Source organism: Cetorhinus maximus, chromosome 6, assembly GCF_964194155.1.
Source record: "Cetorhinus maximus chromosome 6, sCetMax3.hap1.1, whole genome shotgun sequence".
NCBI lineage: Eukaryota > Metazoa > Chordata > Chondrichthyes > Lamniformes > Cetorhinidae > Cetorhinus > Cetorhinus maximus.
In genome coordinates, this window is record NC_135884.1 from 40,392,699 (window position 1) to 40,418,009 (window position 25,311).

The window sequence follows — 25,311 nt, forward strand, 5'->3', positions numbered from 1 at the left end:
ACTCGGCCAGCTTAGTCAGTAATGGTGCTACTGAGCCACTCGGTGATGGACATTGAAATCCCCCCTTAGAGTACATTCTGCACTCTTGCCACCCTCTGTGCTTCCTCCAATTGGTGTTCAACATGGAGGAGCACTGATGCATCAGCTGAAGCGGGGAGGGGAGGGCGCGGTACATGGTAATCAGCAGGAGGTTTCCTTACCCATGTTTCACCTGATGCCCTGAGACTTCAAAGGGTCCGGAGTCAAGTTGGGGGCTCCCAGGACAACTGCCTCCTGACTGCATACCAATGTGCCATCTACCTCTGTTGGGTGTGTCCTGCCAGTGGGACAGGACATGCCCAGGGATGGTGATGTCTGAGACATTGTCTGTATGTCTGGCTGTTGCTTGACTAGTCTGTGAGACAGCTCTCCCAATTTTGGCATGAGCCCCCAGATGTTAGTAAGGAGGACTTTGCAGGGTCGACAGGGCAGAGTTTCCCGTTGTTGTTTCTGGTGCCTAGATCGATGCCGGGTGGTTCATTTGGTTCGATTCCTTTTAGGCTTTTTTTTAGTGGATTGATACAGCTGAGTCAGTTGAGCTAGGCTTGCGAGGCCATTTCAGAGGGCAGTTAAGCATTAACCATATTGGTGTGGGTCTAGAGTCACATGTAGGCCAGACCACATAAGGATGGCATTGTTGAACCAGATAGGTTTTTACGACAAACAACAGTGGTTTCATGGTCATCATTAGATTTTTAATTCCAAATTTTTATAGAATTCAAACTTGACCATGGTGGGATTCGAACTCGGGTTCCCAAAGCATTACCCTGGGTCTCTGGGTTACTAGCTCAGCGACAATACGCCACCGCCCCTATGCCTCTCACTATAAACTCATCTTTTTCTATTGACTTATCCACATAGGGTTCTGCAATTAATGTATTTTGAACCTGAACACCCAAATCTCTCTATTCTTTCTCATCATCCAACCTTCCCTATGTAAAATATATATACTTATTGTTAACCAAATATACTACCTCACATTTGCTGATATTGGAATTCTATTTGACACTATTTTATTCATTCCACAATCTCATCAATATCCCCTTGATCTTCAAAATTATTCCCCGATTTAGCATCATCTGCAAATTTGGGCGCCACTCCCATTGGCCCTAAATTCATATCATTGATGTACATAGTGAACATAAGCAGCCCCAGAAGAGAGCCTGTGGGACATTGTTATTCACTTTTAAAAGCCCTGAGAAACTGCCCTTAACTCCTACTCTCATTTACCTCCTACAAATCTGATTTTAATCCAATCCCTTCCCTCGATTCTTCTTTGGTGGTCTCCTCTATGGTACCTTACAAAAGCTTACTGAAAGTCAGTATGCACAATATCCAGTGCATTTACCTCATCCATCACATCCCTCAACTTCTCAATATGGATTAAGTGGCCAATGTGCCTCACAGCCTCAACCTGCATAGACAATTTATTGTATTGCTTCCCATACACATTTTTAAAATCTCTTTGTTAATCCTTGGTTGCCCTCATCACAACAATAGAAGTAGTCATTATCTAATTCATAAATGTGCCACAATTAACTGTTAAACCTTTGGAGTTGACTAGTCATTTAAAAGGCACTGCCTTAGTTGCTGCAAAGCGATAACAGCTAGAACAACTAGGCCTCATTTTAGTCACACTCAAATGATAAGACACTTTCATAATTATTAGATTTTTGAAAAACACAGAAAAAGGCCTGGTGAAACCATTTCTCATAAAGACTGGTTCCCCTTTAAAAAAAAAAGCATTATTACTGATTTTATGATAATATCTTATGAATTATTTCACAAGCATATTACTACAGTAAACAACTAGCATGTGGTTTTCAACAGGAGAACAATTGAAATTGTTGATTGAAATTACATACGGCGGCTAGAGTTATGAAAAAGAGAATCACGTTATTAAAAACATTCATAAGTTGTATGGTATGACAGTCTATTCCTGTTTGAAATATAATGACATACACAAATGTTATCAGCAAAGATACTTTAAAATCTTTATAGGATTTAGCCATTTTAAAATGATTATTGCTAAATATAATGATCCATATATAATGTTAAATATGTTAATTTGTAAAAATGGTGAAGTATTTAATGTTAATTAGTTATAAATGCTTACCTGACAATGATTTCAATAAAAAGAAGACAGACAAAGTTTTCCACAACTTCTTCAGAGTAATTCTACAGGTAGAGCAGTGCATGACTTCTGATCATGAAGTTTTTAGTTTCTTTCTGAAGAGGAAGCAAAGCTGATACATTTGTTTGGAACTCAAAGATTATGTTGTCTCCAGGTATCCAACACAAACGTTGGCTGGTTACACCTTCAAAACCATAGAGATGGCATTTGTAGGGAGCAGGATTCAACCACAGACTTGTTATAGCTGCCTTGTTTGAGTTTAGCTTAAACATAATTCATTCAGTGTGTTAGGAAATGTGATATTCCAAACAGCAGCATTTACTGTAATTCCAGCCACATTCTAATGGCTAATTATATGCACTACACGTTTGTCACAGCTTTCTCCTATTCTACTGTAAGGGGAAACATGACAAGCACAGAAAAGATCACATGAAAGGGGAATCTTTCTGAATTATCAGCTCTCTCTGAAAGGTGTGAATATCAATATAAAGTGATGTAAATAGATTTCTAGATTAAGAATAATTGACTTTGGTAAAGAAGTTGGTTTTCAACAATGTTTTTATGATGAGCCATCCTTATCTGGGGGGGGGCCTACATGTGACTCTAGAGCCACAGCAACATGACCATTGGGGTGCCCCTTGCTGAGGCCAGGGCCAGTGAAGTGGCTGCAACCATTGAACATGATGAAATCCTTAAACCTGATACTCCTTTTCACATCTCAGTTTCCCCTCATCCCACACTCTCTTCTGGTTTACAAACTTCAGATGATGTAAAACACATTTTTCGCCCCCCTCCAACCTACCCACACCACAATCATACCCTCATGTCTTTTTTCTTTCAGATACCCAAAATGAGCAACCTGGCCAAGCATTGGGGGAACATCAAGAAGGGAGTATGATGAAGGTCCAGAACCGCCGCTTGATTCCACAATCTTAGAGGATAGATTTGAGTCAGGATCTGAATGCAGTGAGCTGCTGGATACGAGTGGCCTGGAGCCAAGGCAGGGAACAAGGATAGCATAGGTGCCAGCTTACCAGAGGACAAGGTCATACATGGGTTCCACTGCAGAACACTCAGATGAGGAGTTTGATATGGCAACCTACAGAAGAATATTGATGATATACACAATGCTTGGTACATTGGGAAGCCTGCCAGAAAATTTGCAGCCAATGAAGAGAAGCATGGACGAGTCCAGCACCGACTTGGCACAGGGCTTTGTGCAAAGCTTGGGGCCCATCCTTTTTCAGCCTGGAAGTGATGGCCAACTCTGTTTGCACACTTGTGGATCCAAGCATGATGCAATGTCTGATGGTCAATGTCACAGCTTTCATTGCAGGACAAGCAGCAGCCACCTAAGGTTTGAGTGCTGTAGTGGAAGATCATTCTGCCATCATGGTCAGCTTGCTGCCATGCAATTTATCCTCCAATTTACCAGGATTGCTGAGGTGCCAGCTGGGGAAAGTGACAGTGGCTCTATGGTGTCCTCTCTCGGGAATATAGCATTCATCCTCCCATTCTTGCAACTCTGGAGCCAGATGCACAAGAGTTCATCACCTTCACAGCCTCTGTGCATGTGCTAACTCTTGCACCAATATGATGTCCAGCATGATTTGCCCCCCACCCACCCCCCCCCCCACCCCCACCCCCCAAGTGTGTGCACTCATCACAAGCTCCTTTTTGGATCTCAAAGCCCCTCATAACACTTCCAAAAAATACAGGTGCTTCTGAATCAGTTTCTTGCTCTTCAAATGGTGGGGGATCACAACATTTCATTTCAAAGTGCATTGAAAACACTCATGTTAACTTGTTCCTATTGTAAAGCCCATTAGAAAAATATCCACAGGTACCTGAAATCACTGTTAGGTCTGTAGTTGGCAGCATGAAAAAGGTTTTCAATGGAAGAGTGCTGAGTTAGTGATGCTATAAAGCTCTACAACTAATATTTCATTTCAACACTAAAATAAATCAGTGCTTGTTTGGAAATGGAGTTATCTTGACAGAAGAGAATGGTATCTCTCTGTTTTAAAAACAGTTGCCACCTCTTCAAAAATGTGAAATTTAGACTGTTTTCAGTGTTTGAAAATTTATTTAAAGTAATAAAATCAAGGCCAATATAGTTTTTAAAATCTGGGAACCTTCTCAAAAGTTAGAAAAATCAGGGCCATCTCATTCTTTGAAGAATTATAGACTAATTCTTTTTGCAAAAATTAAGAATTTCTCACTGAGTTATCCTGAAGAAGTTCATTCCTACTTGCCCTTCTGCTGAGGTCATTTATCCTCATCCCCCCCTCAATCTATGCATGCCTCCATTCCTTCCTTTCGTCTTCCTTTCCCTGACCTTTACCTTTTCTCCTCACTCCTTTCTCCTCTTCCTAATGACAGGATTTGACATTAACCGCCTAGGCTCAATGCCATGAAGGAGATATAGTTAGGTCTTTAGAAAATCAAAGTGAGCTACATAAGAATATTGATAAGATGGGGAAAGGGCTAGATATTGGTCGATGGAATTCTATATCAGTAAGTGTGCGGTAATTCACTTTGTCAAAAAAATTGCACACTGACTGGAAATAGGCTTGGTGCTGTGGAAGAGCTTAGGGATTTGAAATAAATGTTCACCAGACATTATGAGGCAGTACCTTAGTTTGATAAGGCCATAAAAAAGGGTAAGAGGTATACAGCAAAATATAAAACCCAATAATTAACAATGGGCCTGCATAAGAACTTAATAAGATCCTTATGAGGGTATTGCATGTAGTATTGGGTTCCATGCTGTAGGAAGGATGTTGAGCCTGTAGAATGGTACAATGCAGACTCATTAGAATGTTGCATGGTCTAAGGAAATACAAATAAGAAGAAAGAATTGAACAATTTGAGTTGCTTTTCATCAGAACATCATAGGTTGCAAGGGTACTATGATAGAGGTGTTTAAAGTTTGAAAGGATGGCGCAGAGTAGGTAGAAGCAAATTGATCCGGTGATGGAGAGTCTATAACGAGAGGACATGAATACAAGATTAAATGGGCTATATTTTCAGCCCAAGCAGACTTTGTCTGCCCATCCAAAGTCCACTCAGGATAAAAAATTATTCCCTATTCGCTTCAAGGAGGAAAGATGTTGAGTTGACCTAATTGGAGATTTCAAGATTCTGAAGAGATTGACAAGATTCATGCAATCAAATTTTTCACCTTTTTATGGCAAAGTAAAGATGGACAAAAGGCATTACCTGAGGTTGAAACCACCATCAAGTTTAAAAAGAAGAATAGTGAAGATGAGATAAATCCAGAATTGGCAGAGTTAAATCTAAGGTTGGGTTTTGAAAGGAGAGGAAAAAGAGAGACACACTGAGGTAACAATGGGTTTCACAGTTTTGAGACTCTACAAAGGAGATTGAATGCCTTTTAGAAGGGAAACAGGAGATGTAGGGTGACATACAGTAGATTAGAAGGAACAAAAATGTAAAGTTAAGAGAAGCATTGACTTTAGTAGATTTGTTAAAATACATCAATATTACAGGAAATATTAAGCTAGCCTTGATTTTGATGTGAAATGAACTCGCATCAGCTCAGTATTCTGGTGTAGCTGCACAGTGTTTCAATAAACACCTTTGATCACCACTTTAAGTTGCTACAGTGGTTTAAATAGAGTCAGCAAATCTGTTGTGAAAATGATTTTGTCAGCAGTTGATCATGTGGTATCAGGCTGCAATTGACTTGGTAAATTTCAAATACATGCATTGTCCCAGAAGAGCCAACCGTGTGCTGCACGAACACCTCTGACAAAAAGAAATTGCTTGACATCAATCACTCTTATCCCTGAACAATTGCTCAGAAAAGTTCTTGACATTAGAGCACAATCATATTCTTCTATTCCTCCACAATGGTTACATATCAAAGTAACATGTATATTAACATAACCTATTGTAAAACAATAAGAACAATTACTATACCAAATGCAGATATAATTTTGCGGTCTTCACTGTTTAGTAGGGTTATATATTGATGCACATATAGTGCTTATGGTTTTCAGGAGGTCACACAAAAACAGGTTGACATTAAAAAGATGTACTTAAATATTTAGGTGGTTATCATGAAGTTTTCTTAAATCATTCCAACACTTTGAAATATGAACCATTATGTGTATAGAATTATCTGAATTGAACACATACAACATCACTACAAAAGGGAGCTTGGGCTGTGAAAAGATTTGATCAGCTATTGATGTTTAAGTAAGATTAGAAGAGCAATATTTTAATGCATGGGAACATGATCCTTTAATCCATTAACCATTTATGATATATACTTATAATTCAAGATAAAGCATTTAAAAGTGTTAAATTATTATTTTTAATTTCATGCCTTTTTCTGTTGGTAAGAATTGAATAAAAAGAAAGGCTTACATCTATATAGCTCCATACTACCTCCCTCACAAACACTTCAAGGCACTTCACATGAAAGAAGTGAACTGCAGTGACTATTTTAAATTGGCTTTCATTAATAATTGTTTTGTGTACAGCAAGATCCCATAAACAGTAATTAGATAAAACAATTAGTTAGTATGAGCAAAATACTGTGGATGCTAGAAATCTGAAATAAAAATAGAAAATGCTGGAAAAGACCTGAGTTTTTCCAGCATTTTCTGTTTTTATAACTAATTGGTATGCTTTGGGAATGTCGGCTGAGGGAGGAATACTGCCCAGGCCACCAGAAAAGCTGTCTGCTCTTCCGGAAATAGTGCAATGAGGTCTTTACTGTCCACCTGAATCGTGTAATGTCACATCTGGCAAAATAGCAGTCCCTCAGCAGTGCACGGAAGGGCTGAACTTACCTTGGGCTTTGGAACCAAATGGAGGTCTTTATTCCACAATGCCCACAGCAGGACTAGCTCAGCAATTTTACCGGGGACGGCCTCATAATTGGCTGCCCCCATGCCTGCCATCCAATTAAGGGCTCTGGGAAGGCTCCTGATGCCCCTGGCAATGTCAGGGAGCCAGCAGCCCTGAAGCCTCAGTAGCACCACTGAGAGAGGTGGATGCCAATGAGGCAAATTGGTGACCTTCAAGGGTTGCCTCAAAATGGAGACACCGTCAGACAGGTAAGCAGAAATAATGGTGGAAATTTTCCACCCCCATTGGCAGCGGGCATCATGGCAGGCAGAGGAGGAGAGAATTCAGCAGGAGGGGCAGAAATTGGTTTCACTCCAGCCTGAAACCACAGCGGGATCATCTGATGGTGTCCACCATGGTGCATTGCGAATTCCACTGGAGGCCGGCGTAATCCCAATTTGCATCCCGCTGATGAGATGCAAAATAATGCCCAGCCGGAATCATCCCCCCATGCCCGATTTACGGTTACGCCAGCAGGAAAACACATCGGCCCAAAACACGTCTGAACAAGGGTGACGTGCAGAAGTCAGGAATTACCGTTATGGCCTAGCTCAGATCGCAGGCATCCGAGGAGCAGAAGATGCTGGAGGCCTCTAGCTACTGGACCCTGGAGGAACACGTGCATCGCATGGTGGGTGGATCCTCATCTACATGGCTCCACCGCAAAGCAGCTCTCGGAAGGTGGAGGCCACCATGCAGCAGCTTTGACTTCGCTGAGGCTTTGGGCCTTTACGGATTTCGTCATGAGCTCGCACCATCTTCCATGGTCTCCATTGATGCTTTGGACCTGCTTCGGAACTTCGCGGACTTTGCCATGGTCTGATACGGATGATCGGCAAAGCAGAAGGGGGAGAGGAAGGTCTAGGTGTGAGTGGGAGAGGGAGGTGTATTGGGGGGTGGTGAAGTAGGGAGGGGGGAGGAGGGTGTCCAGGGGGAGGTGGGAATACGGGGGGGAGGAGGGTGTATCGGGGAAGGACAGTGTAAAGGGGGAGAATGCTGCAAGTGGAGAGTTAGTTGTAAGGGGGGCAGGAAGGTGTGAGGGAGGGAGTTCGGTGGGGAGAAGGTCTCTGGGGGAGGAGGAGTTCAGAGGGAGAAGGGAGTTCAGGGGGAGGCAGGAGTTCAGGGAGGGGGATGGTGTCCTGGGGGACGAGTGAGTTTGAAGGAGGGAAGATATCCAAGGGGAGGAGGGAGTTTGGGGGGGCGAAGGAGTTTGGAGGGGGAATGGAGTATGAGGAGATGAGGGCGTAAGGGTGGAGGAAGGAGTAAGGGGGGGTGGGTGGAATGTCCAGGTGAACTTACAAGGGCGAGGTCTGTGGAGCCAATGACTACCCCATGGGGGGTGAAGACAGGGTGGGCATGGTAGGAAGGAATGGTGAGCATTATGGGGGCAGAGGGAGCCGGTAGGGTGGGAGGGTGAAGGTGCGTCAGTACCGGTAGAAGGGACAGCGAAGATGGTTGGTCGGGACACGGAGGCAAACATGGACTCTGGGGGTGGGAAGGAGGAGGTCAGGGAGGTCAATGTGGATGGGAGTGGGATTTTCAGGAAGATAGGGAATGTGCACGGTCACCTGAACATCCTGGAATGACAAGGGTTCGGGCTATAGGGTAACGATGGGGAGGTTGAAGGTGATGTTTGGGGGGTCGGCTGTGATGGGGTAAAGGACATGGGTGACTGGGGAAAGGACAGGGGAGTTTACGAGAAACTTGAATACAACCATGTTTTTCAAATCAAAAGTGAAAGGAGCCTCGTGTTGTTCGGGCACAGGTGCTGCATGGGAGTGTGATCAGTGAGTGGGCGGAGATGCAGCTCAGCTCAGATAGACAACTGAAAGAGAACCCCAGCAGGCAGCATTGAAAATGCTCAGGACAGTGAGATGAGTGTGATCGATGAAAGCCCCACGTGTGTTGGAGAATGCTTGCACAAGGCTCCGAAAAGCCTTTCCACACACAAACGTCTCCCCCCAGAATCACTTGTGATCCTGCTGCATGCGGCTGAACTGCAAGTGGCGAGGGGGGTGTGCAGGGGGAGGACTCACGAAGCCTGTCAATGAAGCTGAAAGACAACATTACACATTATTCAGTGAAAGTGAATTTTTTTTCAGATTATAAAGTGACAAAATGTGTTCACCTGTGCAACCACTTGTGATTAGGATTTCATAACTTTTTTAGGCCTACCACTTCTAGGTGCTGCCCTGACATCCACAGTGGGATGGAGACAGCCTGTGCAATGGTTGGCCCTGTTGCCTATGATGACTTCAGCGTGTGTCCTCGGGACAGCCAAGGCCTTGAGGGCCCTGGCTTGCTTTGGCTGTCCTCCTGTGGGCCAGCTGCTCCTCTGCAGTGATAGAGGACAAGGTTAAGGGGGTCATAGTCAAAGGGGGCTCAGAGAAAGCGGACAGCCTCAGAGACTCCTGAGTGGATGACCAGGGGTGTCCAGCTGCCGCTCCTCCTTCTTTCAGGTGCCTGAGGGCCCCGACTATCTGAGGGGAAGGAGCACCCTGGAAGGACATCGAGGTGCCCCATTTCCCCCTCCTGTTGCCACTGCAGGAACTGACCCATGGCTCCCACGATGGAGAGCAGGTCTGCATGCATTTCCCCATTCTGCTATCGTTCCCATGGAGCCCTACATCCATGCAAATGTGGACACCACTACATCAGGGAGCAGGTGGACACACTCCTCCAACTCGCTGCCACTCTGTTGAGGGCTTCCAACAGCTCTGTGTGATGTCCCCCACCTTCAGTTGATTCTCCCCGATGAGTTGAAAGACTGAATCCAGAGGCTCATCATCTGACTCGGACCTCACAGATGCCTCTTCCCCAGCAGTCATCCGAGTGCCGGGGAGCTTGGCTGAACCTGACTCCCCCTGCTGCAGACACATGTCTGTGCGGTGACCACCAGATTGTGAACCCGAGCCTGCTCTAGATCTAGGTCCCACCGAGACGTGTGTCTCTGCGTTGGTGCAGGGTGTGGGTAAGCGCTGTGGCGGGTCTTCCAGGTTGCTTATTTCTAGGTCTTTAATGGAGGAGGTGTCCTCTTCGCTCAAGATTCAGCCATGAATGGAGCTGAGGGACTGATTGGCTGAGGGTGTCGGTCACTTGGCAGAGCTCCTGTGAACCAAAATAGAGATAATTAGTGCATGGGAGCAGAGTCAAAAACGGGAGAGGGAGCACTCACAGTTGCGTTGAGAGAGGGTTGATGTGGTGCAGGATCCTCACGTGGGTGTACAGCGCTTACCTCACCATCACTGGACGGACCTCTTCCTGCACTGGATGGCTGACCTCTGTGTTCTGTGTTGGCTCTGACCACCGCTGCCACTGCCTCCCAGGCCGGACTGGTGACTCTGTTGGACCTTCTGCGGCCAGACATGGTTCATGCCCTCACCGGTCAGTGTGATGGCACGCTCCTCAAAATGAGTGAGGGGCCTGATGTGGGCCACTCCACCTCCGGCCTGGGGCCTCTCCGTCCTGATGTGAGCCAGCTTCTCCAGCATGAAAATAGATGGAGAGAGTGTGTGCAGGACACATGATGCTGTGTGGAATGTTTGTATGGTGAGCAGAGCCATGGACAGGATGAGGACGTGAGCTCCAGAGAAAATGAGCCTGATGGAGATGTGAAGGTGTGTGTGAGAGTTAGTGGTGTTGTCCCTTGAGGTGTGAGATCCCTGTGGATGTGCGATGGGTTTGGCAGTGTGTGTGTTGTGAGTGATGAGGTGGTTGACTTACCCTGGTGGAACGGATGAGAGCATTCATCCTCTTCCTGCACTGGATGGCTGACCTCTGTGTTCCGTGTTGGCTCTGACCGCCGCTGCCACTGCCTCCCAGGCCGGACTGGTGACTCTGGTGGACCTTCTGTGGACAGAGATGGGGTAGAGGCGATGCCTTCCACTGCATCCAGCAGGCGCCCCAGAGAGAGGGCTGCTGTCATCTTTGCTTTCAGGGCCATCTGTTGCTTGCAGCTGTCCTGGTCTTTAGAAATTAAGTAGGCTGCACTTTGGTACACTTTAAATAGCACAGAGCAAAGAAGCACTGACGTCACAGCATGGTGTGCAAATCTGAGCCCACTCGCCAGCGATCCAGCGTGTTTCCTGTGAATGCATTATTAATGAGACAGGGCGCACCCAGAAGGAGATGATATGGCGCGAAACCATTTTCAGCTACTTCATCAATGGCCTTCTTTCCATCATAAGTTCAGAAGCGGGGACCTTCACTGATGATTGCACAATGTTCAGCACCATTCGTTGTTCCTCAGATACTGAAGCAGTCCATGTCCAAATGCAGGAACACCTGGACAATATCCAAGCTTGGGCTGACAAGTGGCTAAGTAAAATTCGTGCCACACAAGTGTCGGGCAATGACTGTCTCCAACAAGAGAGAATCTAGCTATCACCCCTTGACACTCAATGGCATTACCATCGCTGAATCCCCCACTATCAACATCCTGGGGGTTACTATTGACCAGAAACTGAACTGGACTAGCCATATAAATACTGTGGCTACAAGAGCAGGTCAGAGGCTCAGAATCCTGCTGTGAGTAACTCACCTCCTGACTTCCCAAAGCCTGTCCACCTTCTACAAGGCACAAGTCAGGAGTGTGATGGAATGCTCTCCACTTGCCTGGATGAGTGCAGCTCCAACACTCAAGAAGCTTGACACCATCCAAGGCAAAGGAGCCCACTTGACTGGCACCCCACCCACCAACTTTCACTCCCTCAGCCACCAACGCACAGTGGCAGCAATGTGTACCATCTATAAGGTGCACTGTAGAAACTCACTAAGGATCCTTCTAAATGGCTGCTACCATCTAGAAGGACAAGGGCCGCAGACACATGGGAACACTACCAGCTGGAAGTTCCCCTCGAAGTCACTCACCATCCTGACTTGGAAATATATTGCCGTTCCTTCACTGTCACTGAGTCAAAATCCTGGAATTCCCTCCCTAACAGCACTGTGGGTGTACCTACACCACATGGGCTGCAGTAGTTCAAGAAGGCTGCTCACCACCATCTTCTCAAGGGCAACTAGGGATGGGCAATAAATGCTGACTTAGCCAGCAACACCCTGCATTCCATGAATGAGTAAAAATAAGAAAATCTGCCATTGCGACCAGCGGGTAAAACACCACTTTTCATGCCCGCTACCACACTTAGTGTAAATCTGGGATGATTCCGCCCAATAAATTCTGGATGGCCAAGGGGAAAAGGTCCTGCGCATTGAAGGGGAGCCCCCTCCACATGCATTGGTGCTGTGAGGGCTGCCTTTCCTGCCCATGGCCACTTCACCGGGCCTTTGGCTCCAATCGTTCCCTGGGCTGCCGCTGGGAGGCCGCATCCTTGAAGCTGGCATCCTCCCCCACAGAGGGGGCTCCATGGAAGAAGCAGCTGATCCACATCCCAGCCTGCCTCCTCCCGCCGCTGAGAAACTTCCCTGGCAGCGGAACTGTAACAGCGAGTCATACCGACGCGCTTCCCTCTATTTCACTGGCCCCTCTACCTCTGTTCCCGCCACACAATGTCCAGTAAGATTCAGGCTGAAGTGTCAATCTAGACTATGGACCAGAAACTAATCTGAAGGTGGCGCTGTGCTGGGGTGGGGGGAGTAGTGGAACTGAGTGAGGAAAACTGGGGACTCAACTGAATGAGTTGAAATTTGCAGACACAACTGAATTGTACCGATTAATTTTGACTTCCATGTTATGCATCTTCAAACTGTACAGGTGGCATGATATACAACCAGATGGTTTGAGCTCAGCTATATAAAGAGTCAGGCCATAAATGTAAATTGGAGATGTTTAGGATGAATCTTGGACATTGAGCAAGGGAAGGACTCAGATTTAATGATGCCTTGCTGCAATTACTGCTGGGAGCAGTCAGAAGGAGGAGGATACTCTTCCCCAGCCATGGATGGTAAAAAACCTGTTGCTCAGTAGACATGGTTGGAGGTAGCAGAGGTGAGCAGCAGGAGCACTGTTTCCAGGCCATGGACATAATGTAGGAAGCAGTTTAATTCCCTAACCAGATTAGGAAAAGTGAAACAAAAACAAAAATAGCTGTAAAATCTCAGCAGGTCTGACAGCATCTGTGGAGAGGAACACAGTTAATGTTTCGAGTCCGTATGACTCTTCATCAGACTGATTGCATTTGTGGATTCAACTGCATCCTGTGTTTTTCTGTGATGCCCCCCTCCCCTTGCCTTTGGTTTTGCTAAGTGTTCTCTATCACATCTCTCTCCACACCCACTCAAACTGCAGCAGCACTCAGTTTCTATACACTTCATTCCCTCCCCATTTATCCACCCACCATTGACATCCTAATCCTTATTCAAAATAATGCACTTTTCTCATAGTCACTCTCACCAATTGCAATGCACCCATCTTCACTCATTCACAGGTCTGTTTTCTCCCCCGTCGTAGGAGAAGAGAGTGCAAATTTCAAGAGAGAGGGATCGGACTGGAGGTTGGCCACAACAAATAGCCCCACTCACAGGTGCAGAGCACAATGTCGTGGAGATAAGTACCAGACATGCATCCCTCTTGGTTAGAGATGGAGGAGATAGGAAGCTCACAGATATTTGGTGACAGAGGCTGAACCCTGGGGGCTAATGTGGAGAAGGAGAATGCTAGAGGTGCATCAGCAGCTTAGTCTGGTCCCGATAGATGGACTACACACACTGTCCACAACAGTGTGGAGGTTGAGATGAGTCCAATTTGATCAGTGTACCAGTGGCCCAGGGATTTGTGAGAATTTCTGTGATGGAGAGAGAGTCTGCTTCCATGGACCTTCAAACAAGGCTCTCATCTGTGCCCATGCGGCCTGTGACTATGGCTTTGCAGACTGTAAGTGCCAACTTGGCAGGATGTAAAAAAAATTGAGGCCAGTGGTCACTTTCACAGCCACTGGAAATACGTGGCCACCAGGTTCAGCAGGGAGCAGGTCTTCCTGTGGGAGGCGGTAGATGGCTGCAACCATCTGACACAACAACCTCAGCCTGTGAGCTCAATACTCTTCTGAGAGCTCAAGGGAGCTGAGCCTCTGTCTATAATCCTATGATTATAGGTAGTTTTATTGAATATAAGCACATTTCTAGCTGCTTTGGAGAGATATATTTTAGACAGTTTGTAGACATAGGGTCTCCATCATGGAAACAGGCCATTCAGCTCTAATGATTTACACTATTGTTCATGCTCCACACGAGCCTCCTCCCCACTTCATCTAACACAGACAGTGTGACCTTCTAGTCCTCGTGTGCTTATCTAACTTCCCAAAATATTTTTACAAAATCTAGGAGACAACTACAGTAGAAACAGTTTGCATGGCATTTTCTGCCTAAGAAGGGTTAAATTCAATACAACGTCTAACAAGACAGGATGGGATTAAAGAAATGGCAAGCACTTGGTAAAGCCTATTTGAGCAACTTATTTGTAATTTCTATATATCATCTACAATGGATATTATAAAATATAACAATAATAATCTTTTGAGGGATTATAATTCGATAAAGTGGTAGCTAATAAAGAATAATGTTGTTGCAATAATATTTAAATTAACTTATTTTACTGTCAGTCTTTACTGCCATCTGCTGTTCAAAAGAATATATCTCAGATAATGGCAAATTTCTCTCAAAACCATGGGCAGAATTTAATGCCAGAGGCACAGGTCCCAGCAACGGACCCAGAAGTGGGTGGCATTAGCGTTTGGGGGGGAAGTGTTTGGCCAAATGCTACAATGCAGCGGCCGGCCAATTAACAAGATGGAGGTGTGGTGGCCAGCAAAACAAGTGTCCAGGGGGTCGGCAGGAAAATGCAAATTTCTGCATCAGCTGATGGGAGCACAATGCTGGCATCATTTTTAAACAGCAACCAGGCCAAACTGCAGTGTGTCTGAGCTTCCTGCATCACCATACCAGCCTCTAGGACCTACCTATTTACAAAAAGCAAGAGTCAACCCCAAGAGCAAGAGCCATCAACCCCAGAGCAAGAAGAATCAACACCCAGAGCAAGAGACATCAATCCCCAGAGCAAGAGACATCAATCCCAGAGCAAGAGACATCAATCCCAGAGCAAGAGACATCAATCCCCAGAGCAAGAGACATCAACACCAGAGCAAGAGCCATCAACCCCCAGAGCAAGAGCCAATCACCCCAGAGCAAGAGCCATCAACCCCCAGAGCAAGAGTCATCAACCCCCAGAGCAAGAGACATCAACCTCCAGAGCAAGAGGAATCAACCCTGAGAGCAAGAGGCATCAGCTCCCAGAGCAAGAGACATCAACCCCAAGAGCAAGAGGCATCAACCCCCAGAGCAAGAGGAATCAACCCCCAGAGCAAGAGTCATCAACCCCCAGAAGCAAGAGACATCAATCACCAGAGCAAGAGACATCAATCCCCAGAGCAATAGACATCAATCCCCAGAGCAAGAGACATCAATCCCCAGAGCAAGAGCCATCAATTCCCAGAGCAAGAGACATCAATCCCCAGAGCAAGAGACATCAATCCCCAGAGCAAGAGACATCAGCCCCAGAGCAAGAGCCATCAATCCCCAGAGCAAGAGACATGAACCCCAGAGCAAGAGGATTCAACTCTGAGAGCAAGAGATATCAACCCCCAGAGCAAGAGGCATCAACCCCCAGAGCAAGAGACATCAACCCCAAGAGCAACAGCCATCAACCCCAAGAGCAAGAGGCATCAACCCCCAGAGCAAGAGGCATCAATCCCCAGAGCAAGAGGCATCAACCCTGAAGGCAAGAGGCATCAACCCCAAGAGCAAGAGGCACCAACACACAGAGCAAGAGGAATCAAGCCTGAGAGCAAGAGGCATCAACCCTGAGGGCAAGTGGCATCAACCCCGAGAGCAAGAGGCATGAACCCCGAGAGCAAGAGACATCAACCCCCAGAGCAAGAGACATCAACCCCCAGAGCAAGAGACATCAACCCCCAGAGCAAGAGACATCAACCCCCAGAGCAAGTGACATCAACCCCCAGAGCAAGAGACATCAACATCCAGAGCAAGAGCCATCAACATCCAGAGCAAGAGCCATCAACCCCGAGAGCAAGAGACATCAACCCCGAGAGCAAGAGTCATCAATCCCAAGAGCAGGAGGAATCAACCCCCAGACCAAGAGCCATCAACCCCCAGAGCAAGGGCAATCAAACCCCAGAGCAAGAGCCATCAACCCCCAGAGCAAGAGGAATCAACCCCAAGAGCAAGAGGCATCAATCCCCAGAGCAAGAGACATCAACCCCCAGAGCAAGAGCCAACAACCCCAAGAGCAGGAGGAATCAACCCCCAGAGCAAGAGCAACCAACCCCCAGAGCAAGAGCCATCAACCCCAAGTGCAAGAGGCATCAATCCCCAGAGCAAGAGGCATCAACCCTGAGGGCAAGAAATATCAACCCCAAGAGCAAGAGGCATCAACCCCCAGAGCAAGAGGCATCAGTCCCCAGAGCAAGAGGCATCAACCCTGAAGGCAAGAGGCATCAACCCCAAGAGCAAGAGGCACCAACTCACAGAGCAAGAGGAATCAAGCCTGAGAGCAAGAGGCATCAACCCTGAGGGCAAGTGGCATCAACTCCCAGAGTAAGGGCCATCAACTCCCATGTCTCCAGTGCATAGTCAGAGTAAAGCAGGAGGCTGTAAACGGGGAAAAGTCACAGGCAAGACACCCATAGTTCAGTACTGCCTCCCTGCATGTTCCCCTCCAGGCTGCTCAGGAATGGAGGGAGGTGCTGTTACCTGCAAGTAGCAAGAAGACAACCTCTTGTCTGACCAAGGAAGCCTGGACAGATGTAGCAGTAGAGATTAGAGCAATGGCGTCCAGCTGCACACCTGGGTACAGTGTCAAAGCGGGTTAATGAACTCCTCCACATCGTCAAAGTGAGTGTAACTGAATGCTGAGAGTGCTCTGGTCTTCATGTGGACAGCATGCAATGGGTCTCAACATGGGGAGGAATCAGTCAAGCAGGTTAAAGAATAGTAGACACTAGCAGCAGCTGCATCATGAGGAATGGCTGCATGTAGGTGACAATTCTCAGTGCCAGTATCTGACTCATTCCATGAGAGTGGACATGTGGATGAGACATCTGGGAGCCCCCACCCTGTGCCTGAGGGACGCTAGCTGATTAAGGGGTCAATTGATCATTGTGTGGGGTCTCACTTTCCCCTTTTGCCTGCAGGAGAAAAGGGCCCAAAGCACCAGAGAAAGGGCAAAGATTGCTGGAGGTGTGCTGAACATCCATACCCTGACATTCACAAAGAAGGAGGTACTTGACATGGCCGGGCAGCAGGTTCTACGTGGCTAACAGCAGAGGCCTGTCATCAGCCTGGGGCTCAGCATGGGCCTGGTCTTCATCAGTACTCCAACTGTCAGGTCCCTCAGCCATCACAGCCTCCCTCAGCTGCTCCTGCGTGTCTGTGAGGTACTCATCAGTTTGTGACCCTGATTTAAGTTGTGAACTCATACCCATCGCGGTGAACATATCTGCACTGGTGAAGGGTTGGAAAGATGTAATGCTGCATCCTTGAGGGTTTCATGGAGAGCAGGGGGGCCAGATACAGCGGATGGTGAGATCAGATTGTAGTGTGAAGAGAGTGAGGAGGCCTCAAACTTGGTGTCCACCACTAGGCTGAAAGGAAACGTGCGTCAGGCATAGATGGGAAAAGGAAAGGGGAAGGCTATTTCCCTAATTTTTTGCGTTCTCCCATGCAGGCTTTCGTACTCTGGTGGGATAGGCTGCTGCCCCAGTAGAAACCCTGCGGTACACCTCTGAGGAAGAGGGTATCGAACCCTGAAGGATGCAGTGTCACGTTTTTCCACCCAACCCTACACCAGTGCAGATATATTCACTGCAGTGGGCATGAGTTCACAACTCAAATCAGGGCTGCCTCAGGGACAAGAGGTACCCACTCAAGACATGGCTACTGACGCCATGAAGAACCGTTGCATTGCAGTCAAAGAGCATTACAGTGCCACGGGTCGACCCAGGCCACAATTAAGCAGACAATTGGCCTTTTGAGAAGAGGTTCCATTGTCCAGACCATTCTGCTGAAGCAATGTAGTATGCACCAGTGAAGATTTCCAGGCTCATTGCTCCACTGCAGTCCATGTGGCCTGCTGGTAGGGATACAACTGCGGGTTGCTGACCTAGCCACACTGAAGGCACAGCCATTGTGGGGTGGGGTGAAGATTGGAGTACAGGGCAACTTGCAGATGCTGCTGATCCCATGCCTCTGCTGCCCCTGTCCTTCTAGCTGCTAGAGCTCACAGTCTGGAGGGGGCTGCTGAAGTAGCCCTGGGCACTAGCAGCAGTGTATCTTTCACATAGCACATGCAGCTGCCAATGGGTCAGTGATGGAGGGACTGAATGGATGAAATGCCAATCAAGCAGTTTGTTTCATCCTGGATGGTCTCCAACTGCTGTTGGAGTGCTGTTGGAGCTACACTTATCCAGGCAAGTGAACAGTATTCCCTCAAACTCCTCACATACGCCTTGTACATGGTTGACAGGCATTGGGGAGTCACAATGTCACGTAACAGCCAGAGAACTAGCAGCATGTGACCTGCTCCTGCATCTGAAGTTGTCACATTCCATCTATCTATCTTGTGCAGGAGAAGACAGCACAGAACAGGTGAGAGAGGGAGAAGATGGGAGAGGACATGCTCGACATCTGGCCCCTCACACAATTGGAGCAGTAGGCTGACAAGTAGGTAGGGGAGGGCTGTGGCCAAGCCTGTGCCAACGGTTAGGTCAGCCTCCCTCAAACATCCAGTGAGGAATCATACTTATTCTTTGCAAACCGGAACCTGAGGGCAAGGCTTTGTGCAATATAGGGGGCAGCCTAGGCAGTCACTCATTCTCTCCTCTCTCCATTCCAGGCAGCAGCAGGAAGAGGGTGAGGCCAGCCCCCGCATCTGAAGTCAGCTCTAGCCTGCAAGAGACCTCAAAAGAGGACAAAGGACAGCTTCACACTTGTACAGCAGTCACAGTGTTCACCTGAACCCTCCACCAGCCCAGAGACACACGCCTCGGTGGCTCATAGGTCTAGTTCAGGCTCACACTCTGGTGGTCACCTCACAGACACGTGTCCATAGCAGGAGGAGGCAGTGACTGCCAAGGTCTCCGCCATTTGGAGGGCTGCCAGAGAAGAGGCCTCTTCTAAGGCAGAGTCAGATGATGAACCTCTGGGAGTGGTCATGGAGAAGATGCTGGAGGTGCAGCAAGATGCAGGGGAACATCAGGCAGACATGTCAGAGGCAAAAACAAAAATACCTGGAAAAACTCAGCAGGCCTGGCAGCATCTGTGGAGAGGAGCACAGTTAATGTTTCGAGTCCGCATGCCTCTTTAACAGAACACAGTGTTACCTTCACCCTCCCATTGGTCACTCTTGAACTTTTCCTCCATCGCACTAGAGCCCATCACCATCACCCTTCACACACCTCCCCACCCCCCAGGTAAGCTCACACCTGTCACTGTCCCCATGCTCACCCTGATCCTCTCCACTCCCAAGATCCATGTTAAACTTATCCCCTCCAATAACTCCCCAAACAAGGCCCACTCCCACCACACCCTCACCCTCCCACCCTACCATATCCCACCCCCTCTCACAGACACAATGCCCACCTACCACCTGTACCCTTGGTTCACAACCACCACCCCCCCAATTCCAGCATTGACAGCACTGACCCCTCCCTCTGAACATTCCCTCATTCTCTCCCCCATCGCCACCCAACTTCAAAGCTTCTTTGCTCTCCCCCACTCCCCTTCCAGGCTTCCTGGTTTCCCCTGTGTCTTCTGGCAGCCACCGCCCACCACCCCCGGCCCAGGCTGTTTCCTTGGCATGTGCCATTTCCAGGTTCATGTGGTCCTCTGTTGCTTCAGGCCTCAATTTCTCAGGTAAGTGCTCTCTTGCCAGGAGAATGCCATGTTGGCCTGGTCATGAATTGGACTGACATGAATTCCTGCTGGTGGGACAGAGGATAGGCTGGGGGTGGGTAACATACCAGTCTGTTGCTGATTTAAATAACATTAGCCATATGGAAATCTGGTTCCCAACAACCTTCAGCGGGAATGGCAATTGCCATGACAGTCGGGACTGCAAGTGCTCGCCATCAGGGAACCGATATTTTTCACTCCCGTCACATTCTCCACCCCCATCCACCATGAACCCCACTTACTGGCGGGGGTGTGGGGGGAAATTCCAGCCAGCGTCTTTGATTCCAAAGTCTAAATTATTAATATAACTTGTGAAGAACTGTGATCCCAACACTGATCTTGTGAGATCCCACTTTCCACCTTTTGCTGCTCTAGATAGCTACCCTTTACCCCTAATTTCTGCTTCCTGTTTTTCAGCCACCTAGCTATCCATTCTACATACTCCGTCCATATTCATTAGTATATTATGCGACATCTTATCAAACGCCTTTAGGAAATCCAAATAAATTACATCTACTACATTACCCTTGTCTGCTCTCTCTGTTACCTGTTCAAAGAATTCAATGAGGTCGGTCAAGCAAGAATTTCCATTTTGGAATCTATGCTGACTATTCATTATTTTTGGTTACTAGATGTATTTCTTCTTTCTCTTTTAGTAGGGATTCCATTATTTTTCCTATTATTGATGTAAAGCTGACTGGTTTGTAATTCCCTGGGCATGTTCTGTTTCCCTTCTTAAATATAAGAATTACATTAGCTATCCACCAGTTCTCTGGCACTACATCTTTTTCTAATGAATTATTAAATATGTATAATGTGCCTCTGCTATCTTTTCCCTAGGTTCTTTTAAAATGCACTAGCACAATCTGTCAGACCAGGGGTTTTATTGTCTCTTGAGTTTGATTAGTTTATTTAATACTTCTCCACTCTTTGTATTTTATATATGATTGTATTTATTTCTAATCTCATTTTCTGATGTCATGTTCACTTGATCTATATCCTACTAGATACTGAAACAAAATAATTATTTAACATTTCTGCCATTTCTCTATCACTGCTTGTGATCTTTGTCCTTACTGGGCCTATAATTCCCATCCTGACTTTCCTTGCTCGGCTTCATTGCCCGTTACTAGATCCAGTAGAAAATCCTCCCTTATTTGGGTTTGTTACTTAGAAAGGCTTAGAAAAGAGCCTGTACACACTGTAGGCACACCAGTCCCTCATCCTCAGTACCTACTTCCTCAGTCCAATTGATTTTGTAGTGGTTGAAATCCCCATGCTCAATCCAGGGAGCAATGAGGTAGCACCCCAACACCTTCTCAAGGGCTTTTCTGGATTGGCAGCACAGATGCTGGCCTTGCCATTGACATCTGTGTCCCATGCCAGATTCAGAAAATGGTGATGTGAGTACAGGAAGTAGCAGATTCACTTGCCTTGGTGGCACAGATTAAATTGTTCACATGTTTCCTACACTGCAGGGCGCTTCTCCCTTGCACCCCTGTAGCACTGACCACCCGGGCGACCTCCTCCCAGGCCGCTGTGGTGAATCGGGTGGGCCTCCTTCTCCCATCCCTTGAAAAGAGAGCATCCCTCCTGTCCTCCACAACCTGGAGGAGAGTCTCACGCTAAACTGTGGGGCCGGTGCTTGCTGCTTCCTGGAGGCCATCTTGGTGCCTTGAAGTCCTGGTGCGCTGAATCACTGGCACCCGGACATGAGGGCAGGGCGCGTGACTTCCTGTCTAACCCGCCCTGCTCCGCCGCGCGATGTAACATAATCCTCCCAGCTGCATAATTAATCAGGTGAGCAGCACACGATTTGATGTGCTCACCGGCCCCACGCTCCAGGGGTAGTCACTCTGACTTCCCTCTCCCGCCAACAGACTTAGACCCGGAGCAGAAAATTTCTAAATTTTCAGATGACAACAAATTGGAGGGAGGCGCTAATACTGAGGTGGTCTCCAACAAATTATAAGAAAACATGAATAAGCTTTCAGGATATATAATTGGTGAGCTAATTTCAACACATTGTGAAATATTACATTTTAGTCAGAAAAATAAAGAGATCACATATTACTGGGAAAACAAGAACCTAAATGGAGTAGAAGAACAAAGGGACCTGAGAGTACTAATGCACAAATAACTAAAACTAGTAGTGCAGATTAATAAGGCCATTTAAAAAAACACTAGGGTTTATTTCTAGAGGGAATAGAATTGAAAGGTAGAGAAGTTATGCTGAACTTGTGTTGAACCTTGGATAGTCCACATGGGGAGTATTGTGTATTTTTCTGGACACCATAGAGTCTAGATATACTGGAGAAGGCACAAAAATAATTACAAGGATGATGCCAAAAATGCAAGGAAAGGATAAACACACTGGATATCTTTTCTCTTGAAATAAGAAGGCTGAGACATGACCCAATGGAGGTCTTTAAAATGATGAAAGGTTTTGATAGAGTAGACACAGAGTGAATGTTACAACTTGTCGGGAAGAGCAAAATTAGATGCCATCAATGTAAGATAGTGACCAAGAAATCAAATAGGAAATTCAGAAGAAGCTTTGTTCCTCAGAGAGTGGTGAGAACAGGCAACTCACTACCACAGGGAGAAGATTAGGCAAATAGTATAGATGCATTTAAGGGGAAGTTAGATAAGCAAATGAGAGAGGAAGGAATAAAGAGTTATGCTGATAGAGTTAGATTAGGAAGGAGGGAGGAGGCTTGAGTGAAACATAAAAGCTGGTATGGAATGGTTGGTCCAAATGGCCTATTTCTATTCTATATATTTTGTGTAATTTTATGTAAATTAGAAGACATCCTAGGCTATAGAGCTGAATTCCACATGGGGCAATGTCTTTGTAACTAAACTGTTTCAGAATCTAGTTAATCATACCTGAAATTTGGAGCAACATACAATGTTTGAATTTGGACAGAGAAAGGGAGAGCGGAAAAGATGTCCTGATAGAACAGATTGGAGAGCAGGACCTCCGGGAAGAATGCAGTAAAAACAGAAAGTGCTAGAAACATTCAGCAAGTAGAAGAAGAGTTATACTCGACTTGAAACGTTAACTCTTGTTTCTCTATCCACAGATGCTGCCAGACCTGCTGACTATTTCCAGCACTTCATGTTTTTATTTCAGGTTTCCAGCATTTGCAGTATTTTGCTTTTATGCAAAGAGTGCAGGGCTAACTCCAGATAATGTGCCTATAAATAGAAAGATCTTAATCTTCATTACATCTTACAATGATATTGTTGATATTTGTTGGATGACTTTTTAAATGTATACAATATGTATGAGCATTCCTCAATGTTAAAATATTGTATTTATATTATTTTTATACATTCATTGAAATATACTAAATAAATGCTTATTAGCAGCATAGATTATGAGACAGAATTTCATGAATGCATAGTCCCAGTAGGAAGCCACATTCACAGGGAGCACAACTCAGAGTAACGGCTATAGCTTTATAGCCTCAGCTCTTCCACCCACAGAATCACCTCGACAATCTGCGTAGCTATATCAATGCTAACCAAGACCTAGTCACCAGGGTTTTCTTATCTGCTAAGGAGTCCACTTGGTCCAGTTAGCTCTTGCCTCTAAGTCAGAAGGCTGTGGCTTTAGAACTTGAGTACACAATCTAAATTGACACTTCAGGATAATACTGAGGCAGCGCTGCATTGTCAGATGAGTTATCCATTGGATGAAACATTAAACAGCAGTTGTGGCAGCATTGGCGGAGAAAAGCAAAGTTGATGTTTCGAGTCCTCATGACCCTTCAACAGAACTAAGTAGAAATAGGAAAGGGGTGAAATATAAGCTGGTTTAAGGGTGGGGGGGGTGGGGAAAAGTTTGGGGGCATTGTTGGGACAAGCAAGCAGTGATAGGAGGAGATAACCAAAAGATGTCACAGACAAAAGATCAAAGAGGTGTTGAAGGTGGTGATATTATCTAAAAGAATGTGCTAATTAAGAGTGGAGAGCAGGACAAGCAAGGTAGCTCTAGTGGGAGGTGGTGTGAAATAAGCGATGGGTGGAATACACTTAAAAATAATGGAAATAGGTGGGAAAAGAAAAATCTATATAAATTATTGGAAAAAACAAAAGGGAGGGGGAAGAAACGGAAGGGGGATGGGGATGGAGGAGGGAGTTCAAGATCTAAAGTTGTTGAACTCAATATTCAGTCCGGAAGGCTATAAAGTGCCTAGTCAGAAGATGAGGTGCTGTTCTTCCAGTTTGCGTTGAGCTTCACTGGAACAATGTAGCAAGTCAAGGACAGACATGTGGGCAAGAGAGCAGGGTGGAGTATTAAAATGGCAAGCGACAGGGAGGTCTGGGTAATGCTTGCGGACAGACCGAAGGTGTTCTGCAAAGCGGTCACCCAGTCTGCGTTTGGTCTCTCCAATGTAGAGGAAACCGCATTGGGAGCAACGAATGCAGTAGACTAAGTTGGGGGAAATGCAAATGAAATGCTGCTTCACTTGAAAGGAGTGTTTGGGCCCTTGGACGGTGAGGAGAGAGGAAGTGAAGGGACAGGTGTTGCACATTTTGCGTTTGCATGGGGAGGTGCCGTAGGTGGGGGTTGAGGAGTAGGGCGTGATGGAGGAGTGGACCAGGGTGTCACGGAGGGAACGATCCCTACGGAATGCCGCCAGGGGGGTGAAGGGAAGATGTGTTTGGTGGTGGCATCGTGCTGGAGTTGGCGGAAATGGCGGAGGATGATCCTTTGAATGCGGAGGCTGGTGGGGTGATAAGAGAGGACAAGGGGGACTCTATCATGTTTCTGGGAGGGAGGAGAAGGCGTGAGGGCGGATGCGCGGGAGATGGGCTGGACACGGTTGAGGGCCCTGTCAACTACCGCAAACAGGACTGTCCCGGCAGACCGATCATGTCAGCCTGTTCCTGCCCCACGGAACTCATTTCTCGCTATCTTGACTCCCTTCTCTCTCCCCTTGTCCAGTCCCTTCCTACCTACATCCGTGATTCCTCTGACACCTTATGTCACATCAACAATTTCCAGTTCCCTGGCCCCAACCGCCTCCTCATCACCATGGACGTCCAATCCCTCTACACCTCCATCCCCCACCGGGATGGCCTGAGGGCTCTCAGCTTCTTCCTCGAACAGAGGCCTGAGCAATCCCCATCCACCTCTGTCTGGCTGAACATGTTCTCACACTGAACAATTTCTCCTTTAACTCCTCTCACTTCCTCCAAATAAAAGGTGTGGCTATGGGTACCCGCATGGGCCCCAGCTATGCCTGTCTCTTTATGGGGTATTTCGAACATTCCTTGTTCCAGTCCTACTCTGGCCCCCTCCCACAACCTTTTCTACGGTA

General features: G+C 46.8%; 1 protein-coding gene across 2 annotated transcripts in view; it reads right to left on the reverse strand.

Moving 5' to 3' along the window:
• The window catches only part of LOC144681316 (cadherin-related family member 3-like), a 112,158-nt gene extending 90,508 nt beyond the window's left edge, over positions 1 to 21,650 (reverse strand). For both annotated transcript variants that reach the window (XM_078542917.1, XM_078542916.1), the window contains exons 1-2: positions 21,412 to 21,650; positions 2,156 to 2,268 (exon numbers count right to left, since the gene is read on the reverse strand). In XM_078542917.1, the coding sequence (XP_078399043.1) occupies positions 2,156 to 2,237 (82 nt within the window). In that variant the 5' untranslated portion in view covers positions 2,238 to 2,268; positions 21,412 to 21,650. The remainder of the gene's footprint in view (positions 1 to 2,155; positions 2,269 to 21,411) is intronic.
• Between the last annotated feature and the right edge of the window lie 3,661 nt (positions 21,651 to 25,311).